The sequence below is a fragment of the Oryctolagus cuniculus genome, chromosome 4, assembly GCF_964237555.1.
Source record: "Oryctolagus cuniculus chromosome 4, mOryCun1.1, whole genome shotgun sequence".
NCBI classification, from domain to species: domain Eukaryota; kingdom Metazoa; phylum Chordata; class Mammalia; order Lagomorpha; family Leporidae; genus Oryctolagus; species Oryctolagus cuniculus.
In genome coordinates, this window is record NC_091435.1 from 82,819,863 (window position 1) to 82,839,566 (window position 19,704).

At 44.0% G+C, this 19,704-nt stretch overlaps 2 protein-coding genes across 5 annotated transcripts in view; both read right to left on the bottom strand.

The window, feature by feature from the left end:
• The window catches only part of PCYT1A (phosphate cytidylyltransferase 1A, choline), a 55,173-nt gene that overhangs the window by 34,285 nt on the left and 1,184 nt on the right, over window positions 1–19,704 (bottom strand). Inside the window, exons 1-2 of one of the 3 annotated variants that reach the window (XM_070072297.1) lie at window positions 16,210–16,347; window positions 4,143–4,203 (exon numbers count right to left, since the gene is read on the bottom strand). The gene's annotated coding sequence lies outside the window, so the exon portion shown is untranslated. Of the gene's footprint in view, window positions 1–4,142; window positions 4,204–16,209; window positions 16,348–19,704 lie in introns of those variants that run through there. The other 2 variants (XM_070072298.1, XM_017347024.3) reach the window with 2 other exon arrangements.
• The window catches only part of DYNLT2B (dynein light chain Tctex-type 2B), a 37,967-nt gene continuing 22,402 nt past the window's right edge, over window positions 4,140–19,704 (bottom strand). The window contains exon 5 of one of the 2 annotated variants that reach the window (XM_051818988.2): window positions 4,140–4,203. In XM_051818988.2, the coding sequence (XP_051674948.1) occupies window positions 4,156–4,203 (48 nt within the window). In that variant the 3' untranslated portion in view covers window positions 4,140–4,155. Of the gene's footprint in view, window positions 4,204–18,020; window positions 18,568–19,704 lie in introns of those variants that run through there. The other variant, XM_070072300.1, reaches the window with a different exon arrangement.

Genomic DNA, 19,704 nt, shown 5'->3' on the forward strand with positions numbered 1-19,704 from the left:
ACAAAATTCTGTCATTTATAGCAACATGGATGGAACTGGAGGCTGTTACATTAAGTGAAATAAGTCAGGCATAGAAAGACAAATACTATAATGTTCTCACTTATATATGGAAGTGAAAAAGTTGATCTCTAGCATGGTGCGCCGGCCGCAGAGCGCTGGCCGCGGCAGCCATTGGAGGGTGAACCAACGGCAAAAAGGAAGACCTTTCTCTCTGTCTCTCTCTCTCACTGTCCACTCTGCCTGTCAAAAAAAATAATAATAATAAAAAATAAAAATAAATTAAAAAAAAAAAAAACTGATCTCAAGGAAGTAGAAAATAGTGGTGTTTAGGATCCAGGAAGGGTGTAGAGGAGGGAGGGAGCGATGGAAAGAGGATGATTAATGGATACAGGGGCAGTTAGAAAGGAGGAGTGATTTAACGTGCTCTATAGCACAGTAAGATAACTATGGTTGACAACAATTAATTGAATATTTCAAAATAGCTAGTAGATAGCACTTTAAGTGTTCCCCAAAGAAAGAAATAATAAATGTGTGAGGTGATAAATATGCTGATTACCCTCATTAACACTGTATATGTGTATTAAAATGTCATACTGCATCCCATAAATATGTACAACTACTACATATCAACTAAAAATAAAAATATATTTTAAAAATAAACTAGAAAATGAATGAGCAGGTACAAAATTTTAGGAAATGATCTGTTGAAAGAACCTACTGATAGAGCCTGAGTCAGCGCTGAACCTTTGGGAAATCATAAAGAACAAGTAAAGTAAAGGAGACTAGAAATGAGTAAATGTTTCAATAATTAAAAAAAGAATTCCTGTAGCCAGCATTGTGGCATAACTGGTTAAGCCACTACCTGCGGCACCGGCATCTCTGAACCACTGTAAAAAATGTTCTCTCTCAACATTTTTGCTCTAGATAAAATTATGACAAATAAACAAGGAAGAGAATAGATAATATGTTTCAAAGCTAAAAGCAAGGGGCCAGCGCTGTGGTGTAGCGGGTAAAGCTGCCGCCAGCAGTGCCAGCATCCCATATGGGCACTGGTTTGAGTCCGGCTGCTCCACTTCCCATCTAGGTCTCTGCTATGGCCTGGGAAAGCAGTGGAAGATGGCCCAGGTCCTTGGGCCCCTGCACCCACGTGGGAGACCCAGAAGTAGATCCTGGCTTCAGATCAGCGCAGCTCCGGCCATTGTAACCAACTGGGGAGTAAACCAGCGAATGGAAGACCTCTCTCTCTCTTTCTCTCTCTCTCTGCCTCTTCTTCTCTCTCTATGTAACTCTTTCAAATAAATAAATACATCTTAAAAAAAAAAAAGCTGAACGCAATCAAAATATCACCAATATTTCTGAGGTTAATCTTTAGAAAATAGAATGATTAGGGTGTTCAATAAGATGTAAACCCATTTCATGATGCTATCATTTAATCCACACTTCTCCACTGCAGTCCCAAAGATTATAATGATAATAGTGATGATAATAATTACAGCTAACACAGAGTACTTCGGTGTGCCAGGAAGTTTGAAGTCTTACATATATTAAATAATTTGATCCTAACAACAATCTTATGAGGCAGATATTAATATTATTCGTACAATAAGGAAATTAAAGCACAACTAAGTTAAATGACTTTACTGAGGTCGCACACCTAGCAGAGATGTAAAAACAGGATTTGAACTCAGGCATTCTGACTCTGGGTTCTGTTCTCAAGCACAATGCTACACTGCCTAGTGAATAAAACCGTCATCGATGAATTTAGTCACAACTGCTTATTGTATTCTGGCCACAGCACACTGTGCCAGGCAGGGATTTTTTTTTTTTAAGATTTATTTATTTATTTGAAAGTTGGAGTCATACAGAGAGAGAGAGAGAGAGAGAGAGGGAGGTCTTCCATCTGCTGGTTCACTCCCTAATTGGCCACAACAGCTGGAGCTGCGCTGATCCAAAACCAGGAGCCAGGCGCTTCTTCCAGGTCTCCCATGTGGGTACAGGGGCCCAAGGACCTGGGCCATCTTCCACTGCTTTCCCAGGCCATAGTAGAGAGCTGGATTGGAAGTGGACCAGCTGGGACTAGAACCAGCGCCCATATGGGATGCTGGCACTGCAGGCGGCAGCTTTACCTGCTACACCACAGCACCAGCCCCATCAGGGAGGAATTTAATTTTACCTTTCATAAAGACAAGGCTCCCTCTCACTAAGCTTATCACCAGCAGACTATCCAAGAACTACATGGGGCTTATTTTGGTTTGGGGCAGAGATTAAGAGTAGAGATGACAGTCTACCAGAAATCTGGGTACTGAGATTTAAGGTACAGGGATTTATTTATTTATTTATTTTTTAATTAATTAATTTTTTTTGACAGGCAGAGTGCACAGTGAGAGAGACAGAGAGAAAGGTCTTCCTTTGCTGTTGGTGCACCCTCCAATGACCGCCACAGCTGGCGCGCTGCGGCAGGCGCACCGCGCTGATCCGATGGCAGAAGCCAGGTGCTTCTCCTGGTGTCCCATGGGGTGCAGGGCCCAAGCACTTGGGCCATCCTCCACTGCCTTCCCGGGCCACAGCAGAGAGCTGGCCTGGAAGAGGGGCAACCGGGACAGAATCCGGTGCCCCGACCGGGACTAGAGACCGGGACTAGAACCCGGTGTGCCGGCGCCGCAACGCGGAGGATTAGCCTATTGAGCCGCGGCGCCGGCCTAAGGATTTAATCCAGATCTTGCTAGATTAAGGTAAGACTCTTGATGTTAGGAGTTTCTTCATGCGGTTAAGGAAGTTCCTCTTCTTTCCCTTCTTTCTCTTCTTTTCTTTTCTCTCTTTCTCTTTCTTTCTTTTCTTTTCTTTTTTCTCTTTCTTTTCTCACTTTCTCTCTTTTTTTCTCTCTTTCTTTCAGAATTATTATTTACTTTAAAGGCAGAGTTACAGAGAAACAGGGAGAGACAGAGACATTCCATCCAGTGGTTCATTCCCCAAATGACCACATCCACCAGGGCTGTACCAGGCCAAAGCCAAGAGCCTGGAGTTTCTTCCAAGTCTCCCATGTGGGTGCTGAGGCCCAAGCACTTGGGCCATCCTCTGTTGCTTTTCCAGGCACATTAGCAAGGCCTGGATCAGAAGTAGAGTAGCTGGGTGTCGGGTCTCAAATCAGTGCCAATAGGGGATGCCAGAGTGGCAGGCAGCAGCTTAACCAGCTATACCACAACATTGGTCCCAAGGAAGTTTCTAATTAAATTTACTTACTTTCTAGGTCATGGTAAGGAGCAAATGAGAAATTACACTATAAACTCCCTGACATACTAGGTATTTGTTATTTACCCTTTCACCATTCAATTCCCCTGCTTTGAGAAGAGCCCCTCTTCATCTGAGGCTCTCGTCTGTGTCATTTCACCCTCGGCCCTAGCATCAGATCACATATGCCCAAGCTAAACCAATCACATCATCACTCTTCCCTGGCCACAGACTGTGGACAGGGCAGTGATGGTGAGGCAGTAATATGTGACCTAAGTGAAGCCAAGATTCTAATAGATAGAGTATCACTTTGAGTATTTGAATGTGGAGATATGGCTCCAAGAACTATTCTGTGACCATCTAGTGACTAACCAGTAACCAGGAGGGGAGCCATTTTGGAAATAGCCAACACAAAGAAAGCAGAGAACCCAGAGCCAGAACTGTTTCATGATGCCAATTAACACATTCTCCTTTGGCTTATACTAGTGAAGATGGGATTTTTACCACATGGCACTATAAAAACCATTAACTCCTAAAAGCAGTAGCCAGCAACAAGCCCTAGTACACAGTAAGCACCCGATGACAAGCTCAATCAATGCAGTATGTATACAAAATTGCTTTGACAGTTTGAAACACACCATAAACATTACTGTTTAGTTTTACTGGAAAGGGTAAGTATTTAATATTCAAGTCTATCAAAGTTGGCACAACAAAGCTCACATCATGTTGAGTCTTTTTGCAGGCTTGCGTTATTTCTATTCATACCATTCCTTACCTGCTTACATAGAGTCCCTCTATTTCCCAAAGACGCCTTCGTGTTTTATATTATACTTTAAGCTAAAGTTTTAAAATTCTTTAGATTTAGAACAAACATATCTAGTACTTTTTGGATTTTAGTATAAAACACTTCATACCTTATCCACTTTCTCAGGAGATGGAAAACACACTGGTCACAGATATTCCATAACAATAATCCTAAAAGAATTTAGAAATTACAAGAGATTAATTCTCAATCCTCTCCTGTAGAACTTAGGCTAATGCTTAAACAGTGGCTTTATAGGTCTCTTGAGGTTTTCTTTTTTTACTGGTGCTCTCATACCATGCCTTAATCCCTCACATTTACTAACTTACGTACCAACAAATCATATAGAATAATATAACCATTAATACTTGAAGTAACAAGAAAACATTAACCTCTAGTGTCCTTAATATTCCAGTGGATAACTTTGTCTACTGAAAACACACACATAAAAGGTATTTGGGAGGATAGGGGCACACTGAGAATAGTAAGTACATCCTAATGTTATGATGGCTTTTTAATTTATACTGAAACCACACCACCTTTACAACATTCACAACTGCTCTGTAGCTATGTGTTTTTTATTTTAATTTTTATTTATTTATTTTAAAGATTTTATTTATTTATTTGAGAGGTAGAGTTACAGACAGTGAAAGGGAGAGACAGAGAGAAAGGTCTTCCCTCCATTGGTTCACTCCCCAAATGGCTGCAATGGCCGTAGCTGTGCCAATCCAAAGCCAGGAGCCAGGTGCTTTCTCCCAGACTCCCATGCGGGTGCAAGGGCTCAGGCACTTGGGCCATCTTCTTCTGCTTTCCCAGGACATAGCAGAGAGCTGGACGGGAAGAGGAGCAGCCGGGACTAGAACCAGTGCCCATATGGGATGCTGGCACGGCAGGTGGAGGATTAACCTACTGCACCACGGCACTGGCCCCTCTGTAGCCATTTGAATATTTCCAACAATGAGGAATAATACCTCGCATACTCTCCACTTGTGAAAACTGTACCTTTAAAATCAATCAACACCATTCTAGTAAAGGTACAGGTTCTGGAAAAAAAAAAGTAGCTTTAAATATCTACACTCAAGACAGGAGAGAAAATACACACACACACACACACAGAGGCTGCTGAAATACATGTTTGTTCAGTGGGCACTGGAGCTGGAAAACGATAGCATTTCCCCTGAGTCAATAACAGTAGGAGGTCAAAATAGGGCAGCAGATTGCCAAATCCCTAATGTGGATACTGGCTTCTAGCCACAGCACCCACATAATTAAGCAGGGATGAGTCAGAGTGAAAAGCAGTTCAGATAGAATACAGAACCTCCCTTATGAGCCCTACTGGACTGGGCCAAAATTTCCAGTTTCCTTAGTTATTTACCCTCCAGAAAAGTTTGCCAAAGGAGCTACAACAAAAGAGAAATGAAGGAGGCTGACAGTCAGAATGCAGCATTTGCAAGGCCTGATCTTTCCAACACTGTTGCCTATTCAGGCCCTAAATAAATCACCCCATCCTAGTCACTGAAGTTCTCCATTCAAGCACAGGCTCTAACTATGGACATAATTGTCCACCCAGCCTACAGAGAGTATTAGTAATTATCTCCAAAGTGCTCTCCAAATGCAGAATGTAGTATCTGTGACGGAATTTTTACTCAGATTCACAAAATCTGGCTGTATTTCTGCTGAATCACCTCCTAGGACACACTGCTTACCTTGTTCTTCAAAGTTCCAACAGATGCCTGCTTGGATTCATCAAATGCTACAGAAGTGGGAAATGTGTTTTTGGAGTGGGGAGGGGTGACTATGAGGAGATACAAAGATCGATCCAGTCGAACATTTTCCTAATATGAATGTCCTCAAGGAGATAGAATCTAGGTGTGGCATGCATATGTTTGGGGCCTAAAGATGAAAAGTTTCTTTCTCCTACCAAGTACAGTTTTAGGAACTCCTTCCCAGTCTCCTCTATTCTACTTCCTTATTGCTGACAGATCTAACAAGCAAGATCTTTTTTTTTTTTTATTTTTTATTTAATGAATATGAATTTCCAAAGTACGACTCATGTGTTACAATGGCTTCCCCCCCCATACCGTCCCTCCCACCCACAACCCCCCCCCTTCCCACTCCCTCTCCCCCTCCATTCACGTCAAGATTCATTTTCGATTATCTTAATATACAGAAGATCAGCCTAGCATACCTTAAGTAAGTATTTCAACAGTTTGCTCCCACACAGAAACATAAAGTGAAAAATAATAGATGATATTTTTTAAATGATGATGAAATCAGATCAGACCTATTGTCATGTTTAATCCCAGTGAGAGTCAAGTTGGGAATTGATAATTTTTTTTTTTTTTACAGAAGATCAGTTTAGTGTACATTAAGTAAAGATTTCAATCGTTTGCACCCCCATAGAAACACAAAGTGAAATATACTGTTTGAGTACTCGTTATAGCATTAAGCCTCAGTGTACAGCACGTTAAGGACAGAGATCCTACATGAGGAGTAAGTGCACAGTGACTCCTGCCGTTGACTTCACAAATTGACACTCCTGTTTATGGCATCAGTAATCTCCCTATGCACCAGTTATGAGTTTCCAAGGCTATGGAAGCCCCCTGAGTTCTCCGACTCTTATCTTGTTTAGACACGGTCATAGTCAAAGTGGAGGTTCTCTCCTCCCTTCAGAGAAAGGCACCTCCCTCTTTGAAGACCTGTTCTTTCCACTGGGATCTCACTCACAGAGATCTTTTTGCCAGAGTGTCTTGGCTTTCCATGCCTGAAATACTCTCATGGGCTTTTCAGCCAGATCCGAGTGCCTTCAGGGCTGATTCTGAGGCCAGAGTGCTATTTAGGACATCCGCCATTCTATGAGTCTGCTGAGCATCTCACTTCCCATGTAACAAGCAAGATCTAACAAGGCAAAAGAGGAGGTAGACTATGCTTCCCAAGCCATTCAACAATCTAGGTAGTAGCAAGCTGCAATCACGTACACTCTTCCAAATTTCGAATTTAGACTTGACTGATTACCTATAGAGAACTATCTGTCTAAAGAGGAGACATGAATTTTTGCTTTGAATTCTGTTCCTGCTTTCCCCACCCCTGGGCCTACATAATCCACTCCTCACCCCCCAGTAAAACTCTATGCTCAGTATAAGGTGCTTGCTACATTTTTAAAAACTTATTTATTTATTTGAAAGTCAGAGTTACAGAGAAGGAGAGTCAGTGGCTGAGGAGGGAAGAGGACAAAGAGAGAGAGGGAGACAGAGGGACAGGGAGAAGGAGAGGGAGAGGGAGAAAGAGAATCGATCTTCCATCCACTGGTTCACTTCCCAAATGGCCTCAATAGCTGGGGCTGGGCCAGGCCAAAGCCAGGAGGCAGGAGCTTCTTCTGGGTCTCCCACATGGGTATAGGGGCCCATCTTCTGTTCTTTCCCAGGAGCATTAGCAGGGAGCTGGGTCAGAAGCAGAGTATCCAGGACTTGAACCAGCGCCCATATGGGATGCTGGCGCTGCCCATATGAAATGCAGGTGGAGGCTTAACCTTCTACATCACACCGCCGGCCCCAGGTGCTACTCAAAAGCTCCATTTTCCAGGTGGTGCATCTAATAGTCTTGACATTCATTAATCCTGTCATCTGCTGTACATTCCGGTTTGTCAACAGATAACAGTGCAGTGACATAATCCCTTGTGCAAAGTTAAAGTCCTTTGAAGCTTGAGGGAGGATAAGAGTAACTCAAAATGCAGAAGACTGAGAAATTCAAGAAACAGCAAATCTCCTAGATCAGGGGTCAGCAAAGTACAACAGTCAGGCAAAAGATGGCCCAGGCCTGTTTTTTAATTCAAGTTTTGTCAGAACACAGCTATCCATACTCATTTATAGATGTGCTGTCCGTGGCTACCTTTGTGCTACAACAAGCAGAGCTGAGTGGTTGCAACAGAGATTTTGAGACCTTGAAAACCTAAAAAATTTACTCTCTGGCCCTTTACCAAAGAACTTTGCCAACTCCCATTCTAGATGAAGACAGGAGCAGTTTTATCAATAAATTGATGGCAAATTCTACCTAAATCTATGCAATCTAAAGTGGGGGACAGTACTAGGAACAGGATTATTTCAAGAAACTGCACCTCATCTTTCTAAAACAGGATTACTGCAGTTTAGGTAAATAGCCCATAACAGCATACAATAAACAAATACTGGGGCCAGCATTGTGGCGTAGCAGGTAAAGCTGCCACCTATGATGCCAGCATCCCACATGGGCTCTAGTTTGAGTCCAAGCTGCTCTACTTCCAATCTAGCTCCCTGCTAATGTGCCTGGGAAAGCAGCAGAGGATGGCCCAAGTGCTTGGGCCCCTGCCCACGTGGGAGACCCGGAGAAGCTCCTGTCTCCTGGATTCAGACGGCCCAGCTCTCACCTTTGCAGCCATTTGGGGAGTGAACCAGCAGATGGAAGACCTCTGTTTCTCCCCCTCTCTCTGTAACTGTGCCTTTCAAATAAACAAATAAATATTTCCTAAAAAAAGAATACAAATACATAATTTGAGACCTTCTAAATGTAAAGGTGAATTTTACAACATAACCTGCCCAGTAGACTAAACTAGAGCTCAATGCTACTCCTCCATACATGAGGCCTGGAAAATTGCTTCATCAGCCCAGGAAACAATACTGCAGCATGTTGGAACAGGGTCTGGTGTGGACAGCCCCTTGTCCTGGGAAACAGGGTGCGGCTGGAAAGGGGGATGCCCTCTTCCCCATCACACAATTCAAATTTGTGGGGAACCTGGTGCTAAATCATTCCTAGACGATCTGGGTCAGGGTTTCGTCTGTAGCAGAGCAGCTCCCTTCGCTGCGATCTACTGAAAGTCAGCCCTTGACACAAGAGTTCGTAAAAAGTTAAAGCAATTAAAAAATAAAAGCAAAAAAAGAAAATTGCTTCATCTAAGACCTTAGCTTTGAACTTCATCTCCTCCAATTTCTTCGGAGAAATCCTTATTGAACAAATAGTAAGCAGGCACTTACTCTATGCAAGACCCTGCATTAGCCATTAGTGCAAAATACAGTTTATACTTGGACCTGGCTACGCAGTAGGGCATTTTAGAAAACAGATGACGCTCAAAATGACAAAGAATGCTTATACAATGTTCTCACAGTTGAATAATTTTATTCTATCACTATTCTACCAGAAGATTCAGTGAGGAAACTTTGTGTTTAGAGTGTGTTCCTCTGAGAGAAGATTACAGAACTTACATCTTTTAGAGACATAGGGCAGGGTCTAAAATATAATTCATGAAGTCTGAATTTCGAACAAAAATATTTTATCCTTGTTTTCACTAACCTCTGACAAAATCACTGTTTCCTTCCATTGCAAACATGAGTCACAACAGTAATAGCAGGCTTAGTAGAAAAATACTTTGTCATCAATAGAAATCATAAATATTTTCATATCACATTATACTTGTTATAAGTATCTTGAAATATTGTTGAGTCATAACCATTTTTAAACTGTTATACTTAGAACTACTATGAGACCTACTGACAGTAAATATTTACTGTCCCCCACTTTAGATTGCATAGATTTAGGTAGAATTTGCCATCAATTTATTGATAAAACTGCTCCTGTCTTCATCTAGAATGGGAGTTGGCAAAGTTCTTTGGTAAAGGGCCAGAGAATAAATTGTTTAGGTTTTCAAGGTCTCAAAATCTCTGTTGCAACCATTCAACTCTGCTTGTTGTAGCACAAAGGTAGCCACGGACAGCACGTCTATAAATGAATACGGATAGCTGTGTTCTGACAAACCTTATTTACAGTGCTATACAACATACCTAACAATACTCTGATAACTATTTCAATATAATTTCTTTCCTTTATAATTTTATGTATTTTATTTTGTACATAGGAGAACATTATTCCAAAAAGAAGCTCCACAAGGTTTCATCACACTGCCAAAGCAGTCCGTGACAGAAAAAGGATTTAGAATCCTGGGCCAGGACCAGAAAAAGGATTTAGAATCCTGTGCCAGGACCAAACAGTAAGCATAATTACATCTAAGGTAACTCTCCGTAGATAAAATCCACCTCTGTGTTCTGTTAAGGTTCATACACTCATTTTGTCCTCTAGCATACAGCAAAGACCACATCACTATTTTTAGCTGCCCTCACTTCAAAACTGGTTTACAAATAGTTGTGGGTGTGATATAACAGCCTAGCAGATCCACGGGTTCCTCTGGCTCACTGGCAGTCATCCTAGTCCAAACATAGAAAGCCTCAAACTAATATAACTTTTAACTTGTGGATACAAGAAAGTTACCAAAAGAAAAAGGGAAAGAAACAAACAAAAAAATAACAAAAGGAAATGAAAGAAAGCTTGCTACATACCTATCTACTAATCTGGTTTGCAAAAAGTAAAATGCAATTTGATTATTTATGTTAATACGACGATCCATGCAAACAAACCTAACACAGTGCTAAAAATCTACCACAGCTTATTTTTTTCTTCTATAGTGGAGCTTCGGCACACTCTGCAGAATACAAAGCATGTAAAAATGTGCATTCCCTGAATTTACTGACTGAATTGCAGAAGAGAGTTAGGATTTACATTTTGCCACAAATCATCCATAAAGTAATTAGCAAAGAAAATCATATTTGAAACCCATGTCCAGTTAGCCATTTGACAGGAATACTAGTCCCGGTTGGGGTGCTGGATTCTTCCCAGTTGCTCCTCTTCCAGTCTAGCTCTCTGCTGTGGCCCGGGAGTGCAGTGGAGGATGGCCCAAGGGCTTGGGTCCTGCACCCACATAGGAGACCAGGAGGAAGCACCTGGCTCCTGGCTTCGGATCGGGGCAGCACGCCGGCCATAGCGGCCATTTGGGGGAGGTAAACCAACAGAAGGAAGACTTTTCTCTCTGTCTCTCTCTCTCACTAACTCTGCCTGTCAAACAAACAAACAAAGTATTAGAAGCAGAAAGGTTCAGTTTATGAATGAGGTCAAAGGACTCAAAGCAGAAGATGCCAGAAGTCACAGAGCAGATAAGCAACACCTACAGTCATCTCACACTGCCTCTTTCCTAAGTCACCCTGCTTTTTAAAACATAACTGATGTGGTGATAACACAAAATATGTAGAAGCAGTCAGTCGCAATGTAGAACAAAAAAGAAATCTCACAGTCCAGCAATAGTTGACACTGACCTTAGGATTTCTCTAATGGGGGCGGGGGGACAAAATAAAGATGATGACTTCTAGAAAAATGTGTTATTTCCAATATACTTCAAGGTAACACAAACTTTGATAAGAGTTTTGTTTCGGGTGTTGTGGTGTAGCAGGTTAAATCGCCACCTGTAATGCTGGCATCCTATAAAGGCATTCCATATGGGCACTGGTTCAAGTCCTGGCTATTCTATTTCCGATCCAGCTCCCTGCTAATGCTCCTGGGAAAGCAGCAGAAGATGGCTCAAGTCCTTGGGCCCCTGAATCCACATGGGGGACCCAGATGAAGCTGCTGGCTTCAGACTGGCCCAGTCCTGGCCATTGTGGCCATTTGGGGGAGTGAACCAGCATATAGAGGATATTTCGTTGGGGGCCGGTGCCATGGCTCACTTGGCTAATCCTCCGCCTGAGGTGCCAGCATCCCATGTGGGTGCCGGGTTCTGGTCCCGGTTGCTCCTCTTCCAGTCCAGCTCTCTGCTGTGGCCCAGGAAGGCAGTGGAGGATGGCCCAAGTGCTTGGGCCCTGCACCCGCATGGGAGACCAGGAGGAGGCACCTGGCTCCTGGCTTCGGATTGGCGTAGCTCCAGCTGTAGTGGCCATTTGGGGGGTGAACCAGCGGAAGGAGGACCTTTCTCTCTCTCTCTCTCTTACTGTCTAGCTCTATCTATCAAATAAAAAAAAAATTAAAAAAGAAGATATTTCGTGCATGCTCTTTCTCTCTATCATATTACAGAGAATAACATATATATCTGTTATATATATATGTATGTATCTGTTGTTCTCTGTAACTCTTTCAAATAAGTAAAATAAAGCTTTTTTTAAAAAAAAGTTTTGTTTCTTTTTGATTCAGAGAATTATTACTATGAGCAGCAAAGTCAGAAGATCTGGCTTTGGATCACTGCCACACAAACACTTGGAAAGAAAAGCATGAGGCCTAAAGATACTACTATTATTAATAGATATTTTGTCATTAATAACAACAGAAGATGATTATGCATGCTTTTTCTGTGAGCATTTTATAAATCAATTTTCTGCAACACTTACAGTATGTCTAGGAGAGATAATTCAGATCTGTTATTCAGAATCAGGTCTAACATAGGAACAGCTCTTTAAAGGACAGCTCCTTAAAGGACTCATCTAATCATAAGAACAGTTACCTCTGCCATAGTTTGAAAAATCTAAAACAAGAAAGCAGTAATGAGTCCCATAATCATAGAGTGAGTAAGGCTAACATCAGATAAAGTAACCTGGCACTTCTGAATCCAAGGCTCTATCTGACTAGATCATTCTCCTTAGGGGATCACATATCTAAAGAGGAGATACCCAAGAAAAATAAAACCCCACCTGTTTGTGGAAGGAGAAATCATAGGCTGAGGGGAAAATAAAGCTAATTCTTTATCAGGCCATCATATTGGCTTTCCAAGGGAATTTGCAAAGCAGATTAGGTCAGAAAGAATTATTTCATTCAGCAAACACAAAAGACCCCAGAGGGAATACTGCAGTCCCCAAGCCTAGGTGTCTCCTCTTCTACAGTAACCTCCAAAGCATATATTCTATCCTAGAATTCTTGAGTAGTTCCTTTCAGTTATGTGGAATAGAAATCAATAAAAATCTAACGTCCTAAAGAAAGGTGTAACTAGACATTTTTAAGCCAAACAAAGGCTATTCCTCACCATTCCCAACTCAATCCATTCAAAAACCTCTCTAGGGGAGGATGTTGTGCTTCAGCTGGTTAAGCTGCTACTTGGAATGCCTGCATATCACATCAAAATGACTGTTTGGGTCCCAGCTACTCTGCACTTCTGATCCAGGTTCCTGCTAATATACTTACCTGCGAGGCAGTGGATGATGGCCCAAGTACTTGGGCTCCTGCCTCCCACGTGAGATAACAGGGTTCCTGGATCTGGGTATTTAGGTAGTGAATCAGAGGATAAAAGATCTCTCTCTCTCTCTCTCTCTCTCTCTCTCTGTATGTGTGTATGCGTCTCCCTTTCAAATAATAAAATAAACAAATCTTTTTTTTTTTTTTTGACAGAGTTAGACCGTGAGAGACAGAGAGAAAGGTCTTCCTTTTCCATTGGTTCACCCCCCAAATGGCTGCCATGGCCGGCGTGCTGCACCTATCCGAAGCCAGGAGCCAGGTGCTTCCTCCTGGTCTCCCATGCGGGTGCAGGGCCCAAGCACTTGGGCCATCCTCCACTGCCTTCCCAGGCCACAGCAGAGAGCTGGACTGGAAGAGGAGCAACCAGGACAGAATCTGGTGCCCCAACCAGGACTAGAACCTGGGGTGCCGGCGCCACAGGAAGAAGATTAGCCTAGTGAGCCACAGCACCGGCCAACATATCTTTTTTTTTAAGAACTTTTCGGAACTCTCTTCCCCCTACTACAAAACATATGTGTATGTAGGGAAAGGATGTCTGTTAATCAGATTAAGACAGTGATGGATAAATTTAAATGACCTCAAAGCTTTTCCTATTAGATTTTTTAAGGTTTATTTATTTATCTAAAAGGCAGAGTTACAGAGGTAGAGATCTTCCATGTGCTGCTTCACTTCCCAAGTGGCCCTAACAGCTGGAGCTGGGGCAATCCAAAGCCAGAAGCCAGGAGCTTCTTCTGGGTCTCCTACATGGGTGCAGGGACCCAAGCAGTTGGGCCATCTCCTGCAGTTTCTCAGGCCATAGCAGAGAGCTGGACCAGAAGTGGAGCAGCCAAGTCTCGAACTGGCGCCCATATGGGATGCCGGCACTGCAGGCGGCAACTTTATCTGCTACACTACAGCACAGACCCCTAATAGATCTCTTTAAAACGCACTGAGTGGGGGAGGAAGGGAAAAAGGGGATGTCATTATGTTCTTAGAATTGTATCTACAGGGGCCGGTGCCATGGCTCACTTGTTTAATCCTCCACCTGCAGCGCCGGTATCCCATATGGGCGCCAGGTTCTAGTCCCAGTTGCTCCTCTTTCAGTCCAGCTCTCTGTTGTGGCCCGGGAGTGCAGTGGAGGGTGGCCCAAGTGCTTGGGCCCTGCACCCGCATGGGAGACCAGGAGGAAGCGCCTGGCTCCTGGCTCCTGGCTTCGGACCGGCACAGTGCTAGCTGTAGCGGCCATTTTGGGGATGAACCAACGGAAGGAAGACCTTTCTCTCTCTCTCACTGTCTATAACTCTACCTATCAAAAAAAAAAAAAAAAAAAACAAAAAAAAACAAACAACAACAACAAAACAAACAAAAGGAATCTGCTAAAAAAAAAAAGAATCGTATCTACAAAGCACACTGAATCTATTAAAAACTAATTAAAAGTTTTTTTAAAAAAGCTTTAAATAATTAAAAAGCAATGAGTGGCACATTCAGTAGCACCTTCTTAAAAGGGTTGAAAGAAAGGAGGAGGTAGTAACACTCAGTTAATTTCACCTGAGTCATAAACCGCTCTCATGAAAGGGAATAAATAGGAAATAAAACCAGCGGCTAAAACTTCATTTGAATTAACCACAGTGTGGTTATCATTCCCAGTATGTCAGTCTTGGCCTCCAGCGTACAAATCGCAAGCTGGAGAGTTAAGTATATTAAAGTTTCTCTTATGCGACATTCTACTCACCATGGTCACCATTCTAAGCATCACCATTTTGTTTCCCATTCTTCCCCAGAATGCTCATCATCTGTTTTACCACTATTTCTACACCAAATCATCCTCAGTGCCTCTTACTACCAATTCTCTGAACTTGAAGAATCACTAAATGTCAAGACTGAATGGGATCTGAAGGTCATATCTTGCTATCTCCATTTTATCCTCAGCAGAATGTTTTTCGTTGCTATCTTCTGTTCCCTTCCAAGCCTTGTTTCTATCCACAAAGCTTCCCCTTACTCCCTGCCTATTCCTAGCAATTTCTCCTAAATCCTTGCTGACTCCATAAACATCACTGTCCTGACTTCAGGGTAACTTCTGGTTCTCCCAACTCAGCTCCTGAGTTTCAGCCTTTGAGCAAAACTGGCCAGCTTGATTGCAATCAGGAAGCCTTCTCCATTTAAGATAATCTGATAGAGCCCGCGCCCCGAGTGTGGGGCCAGTCTTCCCAACCGCATCTCTATACTTCCAAGCAATGCCCTAATCACATTATGTTTTGGACTTGACAGGAAATGCAGAAATAATTTGGTCAAGTGTTTTTCAAATTTCTTTACTACGTTTTACCTCACACACTTCAAGATGTACAAAATTGTTTTCATCACAATCTCATGCACATATAACTGAAGCACATTCAGGAAATACTCTTACTATGCGAACACGCTGAAAACTTCTGTTCCACTTTGGAAACGTCCGGGACCACTGATTTCACAATCCAATAACAGGATGGATCCCACAGTTTGGGAGACATTAATCTAATTCAAACTTTCCATTCCCCGAAGAAGCAGCTGTAACTCAGTGGTGAGCTAAGTTCCTCAGCCACAGGCCTGTCTGCTGAGCCTCAGGCCAGTTCTTTCTACTGAAGACTTTCTCTGGCCGGTCACAGCCACCCGATCACACCCCGTGCCGAACACAACCCACAGTGCCATCCCCAAGCTGACTCCAGGTCAGCCCCTCCGAGCCACTGCCCTCGATGAAAGTCCCCTCGCAGCCGCTGCTTCACGTGCCTTTGGGTCAGAGTCCCCTGACAGTCACCGTTCATCGGTCAGAACCTCCTCGGAGGCACTGGCCCGTGGTCACAGTCCCCGCGCAGTCACTGCCTCAACCCTCTTCGGTCAGAGTCCCGCCGCAGCCTCCGCCGCGTGCTCGTCGCGGTCAGAGTCCTTGGCTTTCATGCTCGCGGTCGCAGACCCCTCGCCAGCAGCTACACCTCGGTCACAGTCCCCTCGCTGCCACCGTCCCTCGTAGCCCCTGCTTGCTGGTCCCCTAGCTGTAACCGACCCACTCTTCCTTCAGCCACCACTTCCTCGCAGCCCCAGCCCCACAGCTTCCCAAACACAGCCGCAAGCATCTGCACACACTGGGTCCTCACCAGCAGCTCACGTTCCCCCGGCCACTGTCCTGTCGCTTTTCTGCCGGGCGCCGCGTCACCGACAAGGGAAGTTGAGGAGGTTGCGGGGAGACGCCCGGGGAAGACAGCTGACGGAACAGCAGGCCGGAAGTCCCGCCTGCCGCCCGCCCCCTTGTCAATCCGACCACGACTTCTTCCTGAAAATCCCGACCCCTGACACAGTAGTTCCGCTGCCCCAGAGGCCCCGGGGCCGGTGAGATGGAGCAGGCACACCGGTGAGACGGGAGACCGAACGGCTGAGTCCGTCTTCACCCGGAACCGGAGAATTATGGATGTGAACTGCCGCACGAGCTCGTCGCAGTCCGTCAAGAAACGTTAGGTGGCGACCCCGCTTTGGCCCAGCTCCGGGCTGGGCCCCGCGCAGGCGGACTCGCCCGCGCCGCCCGCAGCCGCCGCGCCCAGCGCTCCCGGGCGTCCACTGTGGGTACCCCCCAGACGCCCTCCCTCGCGGCTCACGCGGCGCCGGCTTTTATCTCCTTGGTGATGTAAGAATTTACGTCCAGCAGCCTGTGGCTGGCCCAAACCCTCTTGCCACAGGTGACCTCTGGGCCACCCCCAACCCCCTGTGATTCCTAGGAATCAGCTGAGCAGGAGTGGATTCAGGGAGTCCCTGTTCGGAAAACACAGAGGCACGGGGCGCGGCGGGGAGAAACCTTTGCCTTTGCCAGAATGAACCTTTTAGTTTTCATTCATTTGAAAGAGCAACAGAGCGAGGGAAACACACACAGTCTTCCATCCGCTGGCTCACTCCCCAAATGGCCGTCGGGGCCAGGAACTTAATCCCGGGCTCCCACATAGGTGGCAAGGTGCCAAGTACTCGGGCCATCTGCTGCTGCCTTCCCGCAAGCAGAGGCAGGAAACTGGATCTGAAGTGGCGCAGCCAAGACCCGGCCGCTGAGCCAGCTGCTGTAGGGTAAGTGGGTGCACAACGTTCTGACGAAGGGTGTGAAAGGTGCTTTAGTACTCACCGACCCATTTTCTGTCTACATGCTTGGCTTGAAGAAAGAGGGTGGGTACACTGGTACCTCTGCTGAGGAGCCTCCAGGGAGAAAATGCATTTTTTTTTTTTAATTTTTTTGACAGGCAGAGTGGACAGTGAGAGAGAGAGAGAGAGAGACAGAGAGAAAGGTCTTCCTTTGCCGTTGGTTCACCCTCCAATAGCCGCCATGGCCAGCCGGCGCACCGCACTGATCCAAAGGCAGGAGCCAGGTACTTATCCTGGTCTCCCATGGGGTGCAGGATCCAAGCACTTGGGCCATCCTCCACTGCACTCCCTGGCCACAGCAGAGAGCTGGCCTGGAAGAGGGGCAACCGGGACAGAATCCGGCGCCCTGACCAGGACTAGAACCCGGTGAGCCGGCGCCACAAGACGGAGGATTAGCCTAGTGAGCCGCGGCGCCAGCCTAGAAAATGGATTTAAAACTGACCCCTTCCTTTTTGAGTTTCAAATAGACATTTGAACCTGGGGACAGACTAAAGCACTGAGGGCCAGCCAACTGGAGGAAACACCAGGGCCCTCCCGGGGAGCATCACTGCAAAGTTAAGTGGGAGTTTGGATGGTGGCCAATGTAAGAATCTCAGAGTCTTAAGGGAGGCTACACACTGGCTTGCAACCTCTCAAGCCCTGGCTCTGCACAAACCCTGGAGACAAATGACTAAGAAGCTGTATAAGGCACAGATGGCAACAGGTCAGCAAGAACACTGAGCCAGAAAGGTAAAGGCAGCCATGCAAAATATAGGGGAAAGCTTTATATAATTTACATACAAATGAATTCATCTCTATTTTTTATTAAGAAATCAGAAACAAATAGTCCTTCAGTAAGGAAATGGCAAAAATATTATAACCTAATGGAACAAGTGTGGTTATTAATTTATGATTCTGAAAATCAAAATGTAAATAAAATGACAGAAAAACTGCTCATGACATTATGAGAAATGAAAAATCAGGGCTCAAAACTGCAATCTTAGAACCCTGCAAATAAAAACAAAACTGGTAGAAAATGTACCAAAACATTTACAGTGGGTTATGTTGGAACAATTGAAATGGGTTTTCCATTTTTTTCTCTCCTTTCCAAATGTGTTTAGAACCTATTATAAGAAAATCAAAACACTATAAATATAAGGTCTAGAACACAACAGATTCAGTTGCCAAACTGCTAACTTAACTTTTGCCAAACTGCTAGCTTATCTTTATTTTGTCCAAATATTTAATGATTAAAAAAAAAAAGTTCAAATTTCTTCATGGAAAATCTTTTCCAGCTCCTGAAAGATTCAATAGTAGAAACAGCCAAATGCTGCTACGATGCAGAATAAACTGTCCTAGAAAACAAACAAAAAAACACGAAAATCCAGAATGTTAGTACTATTAAGAGACATAGGTCTTTGCCAATTTTCAATTATGAAGAATTTTTCCATTAAGAAACAAGTGTTTCCAGAGCATAAAGTTGCATGCCTTAGCGTAACTACTCCAATGCTGCTTGCAAAGAGTAAGATGGGTAAAGAATTCAATTTTCTGAATGTGGAAATAAAATGTGAACAAATGACCTTTAGGTAATGCATATTCATGAAAATGATTACTTCCATATTTCCTGATTTATCACAGAAATAATGTATGCAGTGTTTTGAGTCACAGTCAGCATTGTGTTGTGGCAGGTTAAGCTGTTGCCTACGATGGCAGCATCCCATATGAATGCTGGTCATGGCCACGCCCTGGCTATTGTGGCCATTTGGGGAGTGAAGCAGTGGATGGAAGATAAATCTCTCCCCCTTCTGTATTAAAAAAGTATTAAAAAATACTTTGAGTTTCTTGAAATAAATGCCTTACCTAACCTCAGAAACAATAATATAGTATCACTTACAATAACAGTACCTTGTCCTAGGATAAATGGTGTGTAGGTGTTTGTTTTCATTTTTTAAAAAGATTTTATTTATTCTAAAGTCAGAGTTACACAGAGAGAAGAGAGGCAGAGAGACAGAGGTCTTCCATCTGATGGTTCACTCCCCAATTGGCCGCAATGGCCAGAACTGAGCTGATCTGAAGCCAGGAGCCAGGAGCTTCCTCCGGGTCTCTCCCACGTGGGTGCAGGGGCCCAAGGACTTGGGCCATCCTCCACTGCTTTCCCAGGCCACAGCAGAGAGCTGGATTGGAAGAGGAGCAGCCAGGACTAGAACCAGAGCCCATACGGGATGCCGGCGCTTCAGGCCAGGGCGTTAACCTGCTGCGCCACAGCGCCTGCCTCAAGTGTTTGTTTTTAATCAATAAAATTCATTTGTCTATCTTTTAGATCAGCATCTCAAATTGCTTTCCAGAGCCTAGTTAAACTTGTTAAAACAATTTTTAGGTACTTATTATAGTACCTATTATAGTAACCAAGTTCCTTTGCAATTTAACAAAGTACGATTTATTCAAGTGAATATGTAATAGGTGCTTATTATATATATTTATTATATTTTCTT